At 39.7% G+C, this 18,322-nt stretch overlaps 1 protein-coding gene across 10 annotated transcripts in view; it reads left to right on the top strand.

Moving 5' to 3' along the window:
- znf644b (zinc finger protein 644b) overlaps positions 1-13,078 on the top strand; it is a 65,703-nt gene extending 52,625 nt beyond the window's left edge. For 5 of the 10 annotated variants that reach the window (XM_057337355.1, XM_057337352.1, XM_057337351.1 and 2 more), the window contains 5 exons: positions 3,397-6,159; positions 6,329-6,871; positions 11,351-11,476; positions 11,564-11,669; positions 11,750-13,078. In XM_057337355.1, the coding sequence (XP_057193338.1) occupies positions 3,414-6,159; positions 6,329-6,871; positions 11,351-11,476; positions 11,564-11,669; positions 11,750-11,963 (3,735 nt within the window). In that variant the 5' untranslated portion in view covers positions 3,397-3,413 and the 3' untranslated portion in view covers positions 11,964-13,078. Of the gene's footprint in view, positions 1-1,955; positions 2,061-3,396; positions 6,160-6,328; positions 6,872-6,963; positions 11,259-11,350; positions 11,477-11,563; positions 11,670-11,749 lie in introns of those variants that run through there. The other 5 variants (XM_057337347.1, XM_057337346.1, XM_057337348.1 and 2 more) reach the window with 2 other exon arrangements.
- The last annotated feature ends 5,244 nt before the right edge of the window (positions 13,079-18,322 follow it).

Below are 18,322 nucleotides of genomic sequence, written 5' to 3' on the forward strand. Positions count from 1 at the left end.
TCTTCCTTGTCCTGCCCGTCTACCCCTTGGTGAGCACCTGGAGGTGCTCATTAAAGGGGGGCTTCTGTCATGGCTCTGCTTCCTTAGTCATGTTTTTCTTGGTCCTGTAGCAGAGCCATGACAAAGTCTTTGGTTATGTGTGGAGAGAAACATATTATTGTCCTTTTGACAATAATATACGTTCTCTCCAGTGTCTTGTCATTGGCCCCATTCCTCTCGTTTCCTTGTGATCTTTCCCTGAGTGTTTAATGTTCCACACCTGCCCCTTGTAATTATCCCTCGTTTGTCTTCCCTATATATACCCTCTTGTTTCTTTGTCTTGTGCTCTTGTATTACGTTGTGTCTGTGGATGTACCGTGTCGTGTGCCTTTGACCTTGTGTGTTACGTTACCTGTTGTGGATTACCTGTAGTGGATACCCTTGTCTTGTTTTGCATTGCTTTTCATTTAGACATTGCGTCGTTAGTTTGTTTGGTTATTTTTTTGCTCCCCTGTGAGAAGTGTTTTGTTTTAATTTATGTTTTGTATTCGTATCCGTTTTTTCCCCATCGTGGGTTTTTGTTTCGTTTTCATGTTTAAATAAATATCCTTTTTGTTAAACCCTTCACTGCCTGCCTGCGCTTGAGTTCTTCTGCCAATCCTTGACACATATCGACTTGTTGGGCTCTGCTTATTTGTATTTATAAGACCATTGCTATAATCCCTTTATTATGTATTATTTATTCATGCACAGTAAGCAAATTAAATGTTTAAAGGGATAGTTTAACATGCCATTAATTAATAAAAAAAATATAATACCATTTTGTCATTACTTTCTTGTTTGAAACAAATTCAAATTGCAGTCATTTAAGCTAGCTTTACATTTTTGACACTGCAACTGCAACTCAAATAAACATCAATATTCTGTACTTCAACTATGCGTTACTCATTCACATTTTACACTTGAACCAATTGTATATCAACACAGACTATAGATTTCACGAATTTAGGAGCGTTCCCTCACAAAAACTCCACAAACTTCTCCTGTCCTATCAGCTATATCATGTGAAATCTGGCGAGAGTTTGGCTGTCACTGCTGCTCTGTGTGTTCACCAGACTGTTTCAATTGAACTCAACGCTCTTCCTCAACATGGCGAGAGTGGAAGAGAGACAGGTTCTTCTTCAGTCTTTCTGAGGTGTCAAGCTGAATAGCTACCTGTTTGTTTGCTCACAGCTGTGCTTTGTTAGACTCTCACACTTGAGAGGCAGCTTCATAAATTCACAGTGTGTCAAACAAATCAATAACTCCCATTAACCGAGGAAGATTCTTTGCTCTATACTTGAGGGGCCACGGCCTCCAGTCTCTGTTTAGATGTTTTTTTCCCGTGAAGGAGGAGGAGAGGATAGGCAAAGAAAGGTGAAAGATAGAAAGCGAAAGAGAGAGTAATGGATAGGGTGAAATGGGGTTGGGCGTATTGCCGATTCACGTAGACAGCTAACAGCTCTGAACTTTTCCCTCTTGGTCTTTCCAAATGTTTTTATCGTTCTTACCTTTAGTGGAAGAAAGTAAAGAACATTTTTACATCCTCACCCAGTTTAATCAGTCTGAAGTGTTTGTATAATTAATTTAAGCAATGTAGGTTCAATGTAGGTTCATGCCTTCATCCTACTTTTAAAGTTATTTTAAGATTTAGATTAATACGAGTTCTTTCTCTTGGTGAATGTAACTCGTTTTTATAGAGCAGACTTTTACAGTCTTTGAGTTTCCATACAATTGTACTTTGCGTAGTTTGAGCTTTTCACACATGTTCAATCTAGAGGAACTCTAAGGAAAAATGAGTTTAAGACACAAAAGTGGAACATAGCAAGTACTTTGTGTTCTCCTATGATTAATAAATATCCTAGAAAAGTTTACCTTCTGGGATTCTGGAATAATGTGTAATGATAATATGCAATTATCACCTTCTATTTTTTCAGCAGTAACCTCAAGATGAGGTGCAACTCGAGTGTTAGAACAAGTGCTGATGGAAAGAATAAGGGCTGAGAGAGGAGAGAGAGAGAGCAGTGACATATGCGTGTCGTGTAAGTGTTAAGTGCTCTTTTACTTGTGCAGCTAATTTAGACTGATCACAGGGGGACCTCCTTTGATTCATATAGTTGTTTGTGAATTCAAACAATTGTGTTCATTGCTGAGCATATGTAAAGCAGAGAAAAAAGAGAAACAGGGCGAGATTGAGAAAAAGAGCTAATCGTTTCAGATTGATCTCCACGCAGAGCGCAAATGTATTTAAGCTCATAAGCCTTGTAAATAGCTTCCAGCAAGGCAAAGGCAGCCTTTTAACATTGACTAAATGAAGTAAATAGAAGCAAATGAATTTTTAAAAGATACATTGCAGTTGAACCCTGTTTGTTATCTATGGAGCAGATCAGTGTGGAAACTGGCAGCTAATGAGGCCTGTAAATTTAAAGCTGAAATCATATTCTGAGGCTTTGCCACCCTGCTGTTCGGGGGTTTGCAGTGAAGTTCGTTTTTAAATGCATAGCGTCTGTTCTCCCACTGAAAGCCCCTCACACCCCAACAGATGGAGAGAATATGGAGCTCGGAAGGTTTACCTAGGAGGTGGTAACAGTGAAGCCACTCATTAACACTGAATTTAACACTTCGTTAGCAACGCGGCTTCCTGTTGAGAGCAGCTAGTGCTGAATGTCAAATCCTCCGAGCATACACTCTGGCCTAGCAGGACAAGAGCAAGCCCGGGCTCCTTTAACACACCCTTTAAACACAGTGCTTTTGTCCCACAGGTTTGCGACTCTCGGGCTGTTGAAAACCATCATATATAATTAGATTGGTGGATGACATCTGAGGTGTATTTCTTTGGCTATTCGTGACCTGGAGGGTTTGGTAATTCTACCTGGGTATGTGTGTGCGCAGTGTGTCGGTTTGTTAGATTCGAAGCAACAACAGTCTCGTGCTGGGATGTGCTTTGGCACCATCAGAGAGTGATATGACAGAATAATATGATCTTATTGGTGGTGCGCTTTGTTCCCATGGAAATTGGTCAATTTTAGCAGGCGGCTGAGAACTTTTGTGGGAGAAACAGGAAGGTTATATCCCAGAGGTGCGTTCACATAATTAAGCTTCCTCACCAGGACTTCCAGGGCTAACGGTGGAGTGTGTTGTGAAAAGAAGTGATGACAGTGGGTGTTTCAGACGCGTAATGTGGCTAAAAATGATGGCCATCTCTGTTCCTGTAGGCCACCTAACAATGTGTTTTGTCAATGTGTTTTTGGGAAATCAAGAGTCAAAAGTTGAATATTAAATCATTACCTCTATCGTAGTTTTGAATCTGATTCATACTGAATTTATGTCAATGTTAAAGCAAAGCTGATTGTATCTCTGTTTGTATCTCGTTCACAGACTGTGTTGTTTTCACTATGGCAGCGATGAAAGAGAGTGCAGAGGAAGACAAAGAAGTGGAATCTTCCTCTTATGACATTCAAGATCTGACAAGCACATCTTCTTCCAGCAACAACAACAACAATAACAGCTTGGATCCACCAGAGCCCCTGCCCTTGGACAGTCACCAAAACCCTTTAAATGGAGTCCAGTCGAACCCATTTGTCTGTGGTAGCATCCCTGCTGCCCCCAGCACAAACGACTCCTTGCCTTCCAGAGCACTTGTTAATGGAGCTGCTTCACACTGTACCTCAGAGGAGCCCCGCGTCCACAACAAAGACATGTCCCCCTTGCCCGGGACAGACACCAGCCCTGAGGTGTTACCACCTCCCAGTGAGCTTCAATCAGACACCCGGCAGAAAACAGAAGGGTGCGTCCTAAAAGTGCAGCACACTAGGGCCTCATCTGAATCGAACAACAGCGACGGTGAGGCCCCCCTAGATGTGCTGGTGGAGGAAGGCTTGGATAACAGGCCAATCAGCCGACTGTTGGCTAGAAAGCAAATCAAAGCAGGGTGCTTATGGGACTTTGATTCTGAGTTGTCAGAGAGTTCCTCTGATGACTGTGATGGTCTGAACTGGGGCCTGCAGGAGAAGTTCATGCAGTTACTGTTGAAAAGCAGGATAGCGGGTGGTGGGGTAAGAAAAAATATTGCAGGAGCTCCACCTGCCAACCAAAAACAGGGGATGCGGAAAACTCACACCATGGAGAGCGCTGCCACTAGAGGACAGGTTTATGATGGCTTTGATTACGCATCCCAGAATTCCCTAACCGATGAGGACTCCGATTTTAATTCGTCCATTAGCAAAGAACATGCCTTCAGGAAAGAGCCGGAAAGTTTGAAAGCATATGCTGGCTTGCGCCTGGAGAAATTCTGTGACAAGGCAGCTGCCATGAAAGAGCTAATTTCAAGCGAGAAAGAAGAGAGATGTGATGAAGGCAGAAGCGACATAGAAACAAACACCTACATGGGGGAAAAATTGTCACTGTTCAAGACAGAGACAAAGCCAGGGAAGGAGCTGTCCTTCTTCCCATGCTCAAAGTGCAACGCTAATTTCAAGGAGAAGATGCATTTGCATAGACATATGATGTATCATTTAGATAGGAATAATAAGGTGAAACAAGAATACGTTCCCCGACCTTTTATATGTAGGGAGTGTGGGCGTTCGTTCCGAGACCTAAACTCTCTGCAGAAGCACATGGTAATCCACCAGGTGCAAAGGGAGAGGCTGATGGAAGAGATTAAAAGTTTCGGTAAGATAGATGTTGAGGGAAGGAGAGCTTGTATTCAGTGTGTCTTTGAAACGAAATGCCCTCAAACTTTTGTCCGTCATGGCAAAACTAATGAGAAGGAGAGACACTGTAATAGCAGTGAAGGACATGATCACATGACTACATCAGAAACACAGTTAATGACGCATGAGTTCACAGCTCACCACAGCACTTGCGACAAATCTCGAGACTTATTGATATGTCAAATATGCACATTCAAAACTAACAGTAAAGACGCTTTCAGAAAGCACATGGAGCTTATCCATGGACAGCAATATTATGACTACAACGAACCTCACAGCAATATGGATGACATTAAGACTGTGCCTGACAGATTAGCAGACCAAACAAAAACCAACGACTCATCTTTGCTTTCCCTAACACCAAAGACTCAAAGCAAACAGATGTGGTCTGTCACGGAAAAAGGGGAGCTTGCCTTAAGGCCCAATGGCTCAGCTGACCTTAATGTGAGAAGCAAAGAAACACAAAAAGCATGTGATGGTTTCTGCTCCTCGCTGATCAAATGGAGCCCTGGCAGCCAAGCAAACAAGCTGTCACCATTCTCACTGAGAAGTGACAAGCCAAGCAAATTATCCCCTCTGCCTACAGAGAAAATAGACGTGACAACAGGTCTCCCGTATGTCGAAGAAGACAATCAAGAATATGAAAGCACTGTCACAGAAAAGAGGACAAAATCTCTTTCCAGCTTTGACGTGCATCTTACAACGAAAGCAGAGATCGTCAGTAAAGCATCCTGTCTGAACTCTGACACCGAGAGCAGTCCCAAAGATCCCTCATCCAGCAGTACTTTAGCACCACAAACACTGAAGCATAAAATACCCTCAAAAAGAAAAATGTCAATCCCGTATCGTAACACCCACGTCAATATTCCTCATGCACGTTTTGCAAATTGTGAACCTGAGTCTCCACAGTGGGAATCTAATCAACTACAAGACGAAAGTTACTATGATGGTGCTCAGGCCTACAGCAACTTTACCAAAGAGTCCCCAGATCAGTTTCGTAGTAATACCCACTCTGATTATTTCATCTCTGGACAAACATCCCCTTTCAAAAACAATATTACAGACAACGCTACTCAGTCTAATCTGGACATTGACGATGATGAAATATGTACATTAATAATAAAGGAGGAGTGTATTGAGAGTATAATTAGTGAAGATACCCCTGATCCTGCTGTTTATGAGCAAAGTGACCCCTACGCAGGGTATGTGGTTCCCTCTTTGTCCTTGGTGGGAAGAAAATGCTGCCCCTACTGCCCAGCTGTGTTTGAGTCTGGGGTAGGCTTGTCCAATCACGTGAGAGGACACCTGCATAGGGTGGGGCTAAGTTATGAAGCACGTCACCTGGTGTCCCCCGAACAGGTGGCATCTCAAGATCGTAAGCCTCGCATACGCAGAAAAATCCCCACAGTGAATCGAAGAATCAGAAAAGGTGATTATTGTTCACCGTTGTATTGAGATATAAGGGATTTTAGAAAATGCTATCAAACTTACATGTCACGCATGCATAACCTATATTTATGTATGTGTACAAATATTTCTTATTGTTATATATTGATTATTGAACGTAGTATGGTAATTGTTTGCTTTCATCATGGCAGATGAGCCAGAGTCTAAAACAGAGCACACCTGTCCGCTGTGCCTTGGCTGGTTCGACACTAAGACTGGCCTTTCCAATCATGTGCGGGGTCACCTGAAGCGGATAGGCAAGCCTATTTCGGGCTCTAGCAAGTCACCTCTCTGCATTCTGACAGAACTTCTTCAAGACGAGATGGAATACAAAAACATTTTAAAAGTTCTTGGTGCCAGACCACATTTCTCTAAACATTTTGTCTCTCAAAAGTTTGCCAGCAGCGATGGGCTGTTTCTTACATCCACTGGCATTCCTGTGAAGATCCAGCATGGCACCGGCACAGAAGGGCAATGGGCTCAGATCAGACCACCCCGGGACAACATGGAGAAAAATAGTGCTGATAAGATCCAGTCTAGCGCTTTTGAGGACCTGCTAGAAAACAGGAAACTGGAGCAGAAAATGAAAATTGTAGGTGACTTAAAGGAGGCCAGGGCTCCTTTGAGCATCTCCTACACTAGTGGCAGTACACCCGACACACCATATGTGAAGCTGGATCCTACCTGGAACCAAGGTCAGGAACTATACAGTCTCACCTTTTCATTTGTATATGGCAAAAATAATGTAATAATAATATTCACAGGAAAGAATATTTTTATTTTTCAGGCTCTGAAATTGACTAATGGTGTTCAAACCATTCTCAAATTACTTCAGGTTCACCATATAATTACACAGTACAGCCTACTTACACAGTATACACAGATACTGCAGCTGTGTCTGATCGAGCTATTTTCCTTCCCATTATAAGCATCAGTAAAGCGCCTTATTTCAAATTTACAGTAGACTCACTAAACCTCTTAAAGAAGAAATGCCTTTAATTTAAATGGTGTAACATTTCCTGCATAATTAATTACATCTCCCCAACAACTTCAGTGCTATATGTGCTCAGAAGTGTAGAGGTAATAGGTAATAATTAGACCCCAATTCGTCTCCTTTGTCTCATTCAAAAACTCATTCAAGTTGAACAAGACCAAGTTTATTGACAGGATTTTCTTTATTTAACACCTACCAGGGTTAACATGGTTGGATGAGAGGAGGTGATGAGTCTTCTCGTTATGCTACGAGATTCAAGTTTCAATTCAATTTAGGTTTATTTCTATAGCTCTTTTCAAAACAGTTGCAAAACAGTTTTAAAGACAATATATTTTTGCCACAAAGAATAAAAACATGCAAAAATAGAAAAAGACATTATAAAATGGAAAATATAGTATTAAGGAAAATAATTTATTTGATGACAAATCATCTTTATGGTATTGGGACGCTCCCTTCTAATGAACAGGTTAGTCATTTCTTTGAGCACAAAGCTTAATGCTACAGCACATAATGATATTCTAGAGAATTGTGTGCTTTTACTTTTATAGCAACAGTTTTGGCAGGCCCTTTTCTATATCAGCATGATATTGCCCCTGTGCACAGAGCAAGGTTAAAGTTAAAAAAATATATATTGATTCAGTCTAGTGTGGAAGAACTTGACTGGTCTGCATAAAGCTCAAACCTGAACACCTTTGGTATGACTTGCAGGGTTTGATCCAAACACTCATCCCCCAAACCTAATATAGCAATGCACTTTCTTTCTTCTTTTTAGAACTCTTAACATTATTAACATACAAAGGAGGATTCATCTGCACACACATCTGTTCTGAATCGGGCAAATTCTCTGTGAGACGTTTTCCTCTGCCAAAAGTATGCAGTCCACATAATTATTACACTCTAAAAAATCCTTGGTTATTTTTAACCAGTTTTTTTCTAAGCAATTGTGTTAAATTAACCCAGGAAGTGTTTATTTTGACCCAACAATGGGTTGAAACAACCCAACATTGGTTCATTTTAGGGGTGTCCCCGACTAAGAATTTATATAGTCGAATCAGAATGGTCACGTCTGGCCTATAGTCGACTGATAGTCGAATCAGACGTGTGCTTGTGTGTGCGCGCGCGCCCGTGCATGTGTGGACGACACCAGGTGGTTAAGGGTACAGCGCAACATTGATGCACGAAAAAACAATCAAACATTAATTTACAGAATTTGTTTAGAACAGAATATACCTTTAAAATAAATAAATGAAATAAGTCAGAACCAAGTCACAATGTGCAAATGTGTTTAGGCAAAATGTCTGAAAAGCAGGGGAACATAATTTTGAAAACACAAGCCACAAATACTAAAATAAATTTTCCTTAAACATCACGTAACAATGCTGTGCCATACAATACTAGAACAGATCTCGCCTCAAAACTAATTTTAAAACTACTCCATAATAATTAATTTTTTTTTTACAAACGGGAATACCAATGAACTACCAATAAAGTTACTTTATTGTAAAGGAGGAATGTAGTAAAGAATTCTTACCATTTTAAAAAGTCCCTTTCACCTTTTTCCTGCGCACTCTTTCTCCGTCCCTCTGACGCTTGCTTTCAGTTCCAAAAGTCTGCGCCGTGCTTGCTATATATGGTGATTTTGGTTATTTTACTTTATTGTTTATCATGCAGCGCAAAGTTCAGTCTAAGTAACGGACTACGTGCATTTAAAGAAAAGGTGTTAATTCATATTTAAATGCCCAAACATTCAGTAAGTGACAAATGTTTGGAAACGGTGTACACATTCATTTGCGAGTCATCTGCGGGTGCGTGCGGAACGTGCTGCTTCTCTATACCGGTCTCACAGCACAGAACACGCGGATAGACGCGATCCTGCGCTGGGTCATAGACGGACCTCGCGCTCATATGCGCCGGGGGTTTCAGTACCCAACCCTAAAAATGACCCATTTCTTTACATCATAAATAGCGCATTGCATGCTGCGCCACTGCCCATATAACCAAAATGACATGATCCCCATTGCATAACACCCCTGCGAAGATTCGACTGTGAGATTGGTAGTCGAATCAGGCTCCTCCGATCGAAGCATCGAATCGTCGACGATTCGGGCTCACCCCTAGTTCATTTACAGCCCAACAGTTGGGTTCGTCCCTTTTTGCCCCAGTGTTGGGCTGAAAATAACCCAGCATTTTTAGATTGTAGTCAATGAGATCCAATATCAAAAGATAGTGAGGTGGCAAGGGAGGTAAAATCCTTAAAAAATCCTTTTAATGCCATTAGTGTTCCCAACTTTATCTTCAAGATGTCTTTATTGTTTGAGATTCCTTAGCAGAAAGTTTTGTGGTTAATATTGGAAATAATTTTTAAACTGTATTCAGTCAACCATTTCTGTTGTCTCATTCAATCTCAGTTGGACACAACGTTCACAGTATACGTATTTACCTTGGAAAATCATCCTGATGTTGAGCAATTTTATTGAAAACACAACCTCTGCATGACAAGAGCCTTTTGCCTGTTCACTGTCAGCTGAGCGTGTGATCTGACTTGTTTCGAGTGATGTTGAATCAAAGATTTTGAGAGTGACAGACAGGTGAGGTTTCAGATATCTGGGTCACAAACCAGCACTGAACGTTCTTTATTCTCATAACATAGTGTTTTTATTGTTGTCAGTCTTTTATAATAGTTTTAGTTCTTTTAGGTGCAAATAATGAAGTAGTTTGTTAAGTGCCGTAGCATTGATTTGAGATATTTACAGTAAAAATGGGTAGAGATGATCAATACAGTGTTGAATGCCTGCACACCCTTGTTTCACAGCTGCTCTCATATGTTTTTCCACCTCTACCACCTTCATTATTTACAGTGCACGTTAAAACACTCAATTTGAGTCATACACTCTGTATTAAATATGTATGACAGACGCCTCATGCTTAAGACAAAGTTCTCTTCTAACCTTGAAGTTGCCAGTTGATGCCATTGAAAGGTAGAGGAAACACGATATTCAGAGAGTGCCAGGGAAAAGTTTGCTACTCATTGAAATATTGTAGCAGGTACAAAAAGAATGAATGTCATCAAAAGTGGCTTTGAAATTCAAATGTGAAAAGCAATAACGTTCTTTTATCTACCACTGGAAATACATCAGCTGCATTTGCACACTTTTGTTTCATGTCTACCCAAATAAAAACTTTCACTATTCCCATTTATTTCACAAAATGTCCGTTTTAATTACATGTACAATTAAGTTATATTTGATTTGAAATCCAGGTTCAGTCAGAATAATTTAATTAGGTCTGTTGTTTTATGTTCTGTTAAAACTCCAGGATTGGAGGTGGAGCATTGACAACTAGTAAGAAGTGCAATGCAGCCAGTTTGAAAAGAAAAGACATTTGTGCTTTTTAGAGTGGCTTTGAAGAGCACAACTGTAAAATGTGACTTCGCTTGCACTCATGTTGTTCCACACCCACATTTTCATTTTCAATACCTGACTTCATTTCATTTCCCAAAACACAAAAGGTGTTTTTTTTCCGTAAATTTGACAGACATAAAAAATAACTTGAAGTAGCTACTTTCACAAAATTATTAATTTTGAAATGAATTTTATTTAAGTTATTCCTTAAGTCGTTTTCCATTATGTTTTTTTGTTTGTTTGTTTTGTATTTATTGTATTTCATTAGTGTTTATTACTTAAAGCAAACTCTGATTCTTAAAGACAACTTAGATTATAAAATATACCATGTCTTATCATCTCCAGAGCATGCATTAGTCAAGATTCATGCACCAGCTGTAGATTAGCATTAATCGGACACATTGCCTCTGAATGTCGAGTGAGAGCAGATGAATACTTTCAAATATTGTCTCTTGAAAACAAACAAACAAACCAACAAACCTTGTGTCTGCAGACACTACATGAAAATGTCCTCAAAATCAGAGTGCACAAATTATCTTTATGATATGAGAACAGATGGCGTGGGAGGTGATGATACTCCGGGAATAACAGTTTTATTTTCTTCAAGCTGCTGTGTTTCATTTCTAAATCACACACAACAGTAATGATGCTGTTGCTATTCTTAGAGTGGTCATAAGTGGAAGGCAGTCCAAGAAAAATGCATGCTCTGAGTGAACAGAAGTCGCCTAGCTGTTATTTAAATATTTATTATCAGAACTTTTTATGTGTGTGTGATGCAGAGAAGTTTGCTGTAAATAAGAAGATTTGCATCCACTGCAATGCAACGTTCCACAGCGGCGTAAGCCTGTCCAATCACCTCCGAGCATATGCGAGACGGAAGAGGATTGCTTTATTAGAAGGAACAAGTAGGGATTAATACCTGCCCAGTCTTTCATTCTTATCATGTACCCATTCAGCTTTTCATTGATGATAATTACTTTGTTTGGTTACAGCATATGACTGTAAACAGAAGAGGCCTAGATCAAGGCCTGGGCCAAAAAGGAAGATGTTTTCATCTTCACACGCTGCCACTGAAGTGATCTACAGAATGACCTGCAGGTACTTTACATTACACCAGTACTTCATTACCACATTTACTCCTTCCACTGCTGAGCTTTCCGTCTTTCTTCTCTCTCCAGGTTCTGTGATCTGACCTTCCAGGGTCCTCAGTCAGTCCAGGAAGACTGGATCAAGCACTTACAAAGGCACCTTATGCACACGAGTATTCCCGGCATGGGTACAGGTATGGTGGAGGTATCAGCGATGTGTAAAGAACTGTGTTCCCCAACTCCCCCTGAACGCCTGCTCCTGGATACACACCCTCCTCTCAGTCTGACTGAGGGGGTCTCCTAAGCCACGTTTACACATCACCAGCTACTGTACACCTGTTCTGCACATGTTTATAAACAAATGCATATTTATATATCGCTGTATGCACATCTATATATGAATATAGAATAGAAGTATATATAAATAAAGGGGATATTGCATCTTATTAATTTTATCCTTATTTTCGTAAACAAGGTATTGTATCAATCTTCTGTTATCCATAACGGCATGCTATTTGCAGCATTTATGTAGAGGTTGCTTTATTTTGATGCTAGATTGGCGAATTAGGCAGTCTCTTGCTGTACTGCGTATACTGTATCAACTGCTGTGACTTGGAACTCTAAAATCCAGCACCTAGGTTTTTTGAAAAATCATAGTATGTTTATTTACACCGATAAAACCATATATTACCTATTTTTAAGAGAATCTATCAATATAATATACAGTATCTACTCGTATGCATTACATTGAAACTGACATATTGGGTATTGGTAATATTTACAATATTTTAATGCTATTAAAGAAATTTTTATGAATATTACTATTAATATTTTTCAGAACCTTCTAATTTGGTAATATCATGGGCAATACTGTCGTAATGCAATACTATTGTCATAAATTAGTTATTGAGTAGTATCTGTATAATGTCAAACAAGGTCAATGTTCTATATTGTTGTACATTTTTGAAACCTATGCTGTTTTTGCTTATGGGTAAAATGGCCTTTCTTCAGTTTAAAGGTGCTAAATTACACAAAGGTATAATAATTTATATCAAAACTAATTATCATGCTTTGCGGTAGGATATTTAAGGGAATCTTTACCAATCATTCCTTACAAGGTTTTTGTTTGTAGTGAAACATACAGATATATACCGTCTTTAAGATATGATTAGTATTTGATTATGAATAAGGCTACAGGTAAAGACCAAATGGAGCAATGGTCCTCCATGTCCTGGTCAGCTTATGAAATAGTTACCATGTAACTATAAAGCATTACTTGCTGATGATAATGTGCAAGCACATACCAATCAATTACCATGTACAATGTGTTAATGAGCAGAGTAAGCTTTAACATGTTGTATTTATGTCTCTGTTCAGTAACTCAATAGCCAATTAAAATGTTATTGTGATTTAATCCTTTGCATCTTTTACTGTTGTGATTTTTTTCTCGCATCGCCCCTTTGTCTCAGTGGTTCTGTTTATTGGATAAGTCCCAGTGTCATTATGTAAATATCAAGGATCTCCAAGATGTCAGATGTTTCTTTGTGCAGAGGAACTGCTCTGATAATATCATAGAAAGCGTCTTGACCGGGGTCTGTTTTAAGGTCCGTCAGTAAGTGCCTGCACAGGGGGGCAACCTCACAGTTTGTACCAGGCAGGGCTTAGATTGGCGTTCAAAGCTGTACAAACCAATTGTCATCACGTTCCTCCAGAGGGAATTTGGAGTACATTAATGCCCCTGCTTTGGGAAATAATTGTATCTCTGTGACTTCATTAGGCTCTCCTGGCCGAATCAAAAGACACTCCACCAAGGCTGGAAGCTGCATGGTGGGCAGACAGTATCCCAAAGGGCCGAATGAATAAAAAACGAGGGATTATAATGAGATTGAGCTAACCATGACCAGGATTGAGTTTTTCCATTATACCATTGGCAGCTTTATGAATGAGGTGAATAAGGGGGGAGGCAGGAACATAAAGAAATGTGTAAGATCCACACCAGCCATCTGCCACAGGGCTGTGCTGCTGACAGACCAGAGCATGCTTATCATTAGGCAGTGAATCAAAGAGGCCTGCTCTCAGGAGATTCCTCCTTTAAAGCAGTATACAAGTGTCATCTCTTCTGTGTGTGCAAGAGAGCACATTAAACCTGAATTGGGGTGAATAATCAGTTAGCTTTTGCAAACAAGAATGGGGCTTTTTATCAAGCACCATATTTTACTTGTAAAATTGAACATCTAGGATATATAAGGAAGAGAATGTTCAGTATGTTAACGACGTAACCCTAGGTGGTAATTAAAAATGCCCTCTGGCACATAAGCACATTCTTAATATTTCATTGCAGCAATTGTGTCAAAGGGGCTGAATGCAGGAAGGATGGGAAGGGTTCATCCTACATCACATTTAACTCCTGATCATAGTCTCAGGTGCACCTGACACAACCACCACGTGAACTGTTGATTGATGAGTTGATTGACAGAGGCCTTTTCCTTTCATTTTCTTCTCCAAAGACTGGCACTTGTCGACTTATTTCCTCCTCTGAAGTGGCAAGAGCGACCTAGAGATCACGACCAGTGACCAAGGCCTTGCTGTCAACTGTGCTCTTGCTTTTCATTTTGGTCATTCCTAAAGTATAAGACTCCACACTGCCTTTAAAAAGAACTGAAAAAAAGAATGAGGAAGAGAGGAAGTGTGAGAACAAAAAAATCAATAGGTTTCCATTATCTGGCTGGGCCGTGTCACTGGTCTGTCAATGATCCCGCTACAGTCCCAGCACAAGGGTGAGACAAGCCCCTAGTCAATCGCCATTGACAAGAGGAAAACATGCTGACAGCAACCAGGAACAAGTCAGAACACAGATTTGCACTTCAAGCGCTCGTCCGAGGGGGTGGTGTGAGGGGCCACCAAACGACGAGGGGTCAGGCTGGGCTGAGGGGGGCCATGGGAGAAGGGGCTCTGGCCGGGTTTTCACCCCCTTGTCTGAATGTCTCGTTCCCCCTCACTAACGCTTTTATCTTCACATCAATTATTTACCTCTGGATACACCAAAGGAAACCCAGGTGCACTGATTGTGGCAAGAGAAATTCATCCCCTTCGTAGTCACCACTAGCTCTAGTTCTGTTCTGTTACCTTACACTCTCCCCCCTTTGCTGTCCATCTCCATTGCACCCCCACCCCCAATAAAATAAAATAAACAAACAACAACAAAAGGATACTATGGAACATGTGTTTTGTTTAGGGTTATATATTTTGTGTATGTAATATAGTGTGTTTAAAAATGTAGGCAGTTTATTATTAACTGATCAAATCTTAAGTGCTTGGATGCCTAAAAAAGTGATTCCTTAACATTTCCTTCCTATTTTAGGGGCAAACTCCAAAACATTGAGAGATAGCCTAAATTCAATCCAGTTTTACAGACCCATTAGGGAGGTGTTCGTTGCAGGCCTCCATTGGAACGTGCTTGAACCAAACCTCTCCTGTTGACCGCGGAGTAAGAGAGACATCAACCACTCCACAAAAGCAGGGAAATCAATACGTTTTGACAAGGATGAAACCTGTTTGGGATGCGCCATTTTGGCGCTCCAAAAATATGCTTTAGCCCATGTCACATTTAATTAAATCTGTATGGCCTGTCTGGGGTTTACCACAAGCCTAAATGGACCGGGGAATCTGTTTCGGTTTTTCTTGTGCATCGAACTCAAACACCGTTTATTCTTATAACACGGAGGTGAAATTGCTACTATATCGTTCCCAATTATTTGAAAGTAGGTCTTATAACAAAGGTTAATGAGAAATTAGCTCGCTCATTCGCTCTAAATTATTTCTAATGGACGGTCTTTCCAAAGGCTTCAAGCTCTCGGGGCATCATCTGACATACGGCACAGAGCCTATTAATTAATACGCTTTCCCGCCAATTGTTTTTCAATTAGTCTGCCTTCCCTTTTTTCTTTTTCCTTGTCTGGTGCACTAATTCGGTATAGTGGATGACTGCAGGGAATTCAGGTTAATATGTTGACAAGCCCCGAACAATGGCGAGTCATGTCGTTGTGCACGCTCGGCTGATTCGGTTCAGTTCAGCTGACAGCAGGTTCTAATCATCAGCTGCCCTAAAGACAAGTCATTATACACAGTTATGACGACATAATTATGATCCAGTCTTTCAGAATACTTTTCATGGCTTTCCAGTGTATTTCGTAATGGAAACATGATTCAAAATTTGGCTTAAAAAATAATATCATTGTAAGGCCTATAGGCTACCTATTTTTATGTCATTTTTTAATTATGTCAGATGTTTTAAGTAGGCCTATGTTTTGTATGTCTCTACAATAAAAAATAATAGTAATAATAATAGCCTACACGCAGTATTATTAATTAATTGATCATTTTTTGTCTTTTTTTCGTATCTGTGTCTATGGAGTGATCTGCGGAGACTAGATCGAATCTTCTGCTATTTGGGTTCAATTTAAATCAGTGTGCTAAAGGCTAAATCATTATAACAAATAAATGATTATTATTATTATTGCTGGTGTTATTATTCGGTTGTTTAAAAGTGTTTTTTGGACGAAGACTGAATGAATAAATGGCTGCAGAAACAGCAGAGCTGTAGGTGTGACTGGTCACTGAGCAGCTGGCGCTTATCCCTCCAGGCTCACCATGACCTGCTTTTCTCACCACACTAAATTGAAGGCTTGACAAGCCACAAAATGAAAGAGATTTGAGTTTGAGTCGGGAAAAAATGCAGAATATGATCCAAAAGTGACGAGTCAGACGGACATCCCGGGCATGAGACATCACGCGTAAATCAGACTGTATTATCCCTGTGACTTGACTTTGCGTTTTTTTAGTGATGTAAAATAATCGTCGTCATATAAAGCATCATACAACATGCATGTATCATTGATATTATATTAATGAGTGTGTTGCATATTTTAGTATGCTACTGCAAACTAATTAAACGCTACCATACTGGTTAATTCCTACTGCTGCATATCATTAACGTTGATCTCGGTATGTAGCCTAAAGTTAAATCTCGGTATGTATTGGGTATAATGTCTTGGTTATGATATTAAAACATGTTATGCTTTTCTCACACATAAGGGGGAATAACAGCCGAATCCAAATGCAAAATTTCTCCCTTCTGTAATAAAATGCGGCGCCAATTTGATCTTCCCAGCTCCGTTTGGGAGTGTTAATTGATCGTTTCAAACCAATGAAAATGTAGGGGGAATTGGACCAATCAAATCAGATCGCGTGTGCTGTATTTGGCTCAAAGCCTCTGTTTGCTATGCTTTTTTCTTATCAAATGTACATAGGCTACTGTAACTGCGTTGGCCACGGAGTTCAGAAAATGACCACTAGGAGTCGCTGCACTGCAATTAAGTTGCACTCAGAGTACCTGGCTTTGTTTATAAACAAACGGTTTTGAGTCGGCCTAACTGCCTTTTAACCTGTCTAGCCTCTCACACATGAAGTTTACGCTATATACCTTCAACAGTTCACACTGTTCACTAAAACATGTTTTTCCAGATGACCTAAATAATACGATTCATAACATCTTAACTAAAGGCATTTATTTTTATTCGGTCAATCTATTATTAATTGAAATATATTTAATATGACTTATTCTACTTAGGTGTGACCTAAGGTAAGCCTTATATATAGGGTAAGTTTATGTAAAAATAGGCCTACATTAATATTACAATTGCACACTTTTATATCCAGTTGTAGGTAAATCTTATGCTTTTCTGAATGCATCCAAATGTTGACAAATTATAATTATAATCGGGTACCTTTTAGCTGGGCTATATTAACTGTTTAATCTCCGGCCGCTATTAGAACAAAGGCAATCGTTTTTGCTGATCGGTTCACATAGCTTCACAAAGGAACGCTTTGATTGTATGGCTTTGAAAAGTTTAGTATTCTAATATATAACAAACAGCCTAAATGTGAACTGTTTCTTTAGTTATTTAGCCCAGTAATTTGAAAGAATTTATCAAGGCATTTATCAATACTTTTTTGTTAGGAAAGTTTAGATCAGTCTTGAGGGGGGCTTACCGTCTCTCATTTATAACAATCAATAATTAACAATCAACAATCATTAATAACAATCAATAATTAGTATTATGGTGTGTCTTTAATTTAAAATCTTTTTAACATGTCACAATAAACATTTTGCATATTTAAATACCACCCTAGATAATATTTTGGCGGTGTGTATAAAAATATGAAAAAAGTATTCTAAATGTTTCGCATTCACGCCTGTATTTCAATGTTTAAAATTCCCCAAGCTTGGGGATAGTGTTGTCTAATTTTAGCAAGCCTCGCCTCAGACAGAAAACGAAATAATTTTGCATTTGCTGCACTGACATGTCTCTTGTTTCAATGCACAAACAGACAAACAAACAACACAAACTTGCTCGCGCGCATCATCCTGCTGTGTGTTTATTCCTTTACCGTTTAAACGTGGAATATCTTCACCGTAAGCAATGCTTTCTTTTGCTTTTTGCTTTGTTGTTTTTATATATATATAATTGCGACCCGACTGCATACCACTGTTGAGAAATGTGTCAGGCGACACGTGAATATATAGAGCAAATGACAGAAACATAGAGGGAATAAGTGACAGTAAAAAGACAAACGCAACAGTACAAAGGCGCACAGAGCTTT

This window comes from Triplophysa rosa, linkage group LG7 (genome assembly GCF_024868665.1).
Source record: "Triplophysa rosa linkage group LG7, Trosa_1v2, whole genome shotgun sequence".
Classification (NCBI taxonomy): Eukaryota; Metazoa; Chordata; class Actinopteri; order Cypriniformes; family Nemacheilidae; genus Triplophysa; species Triplophysa rosa.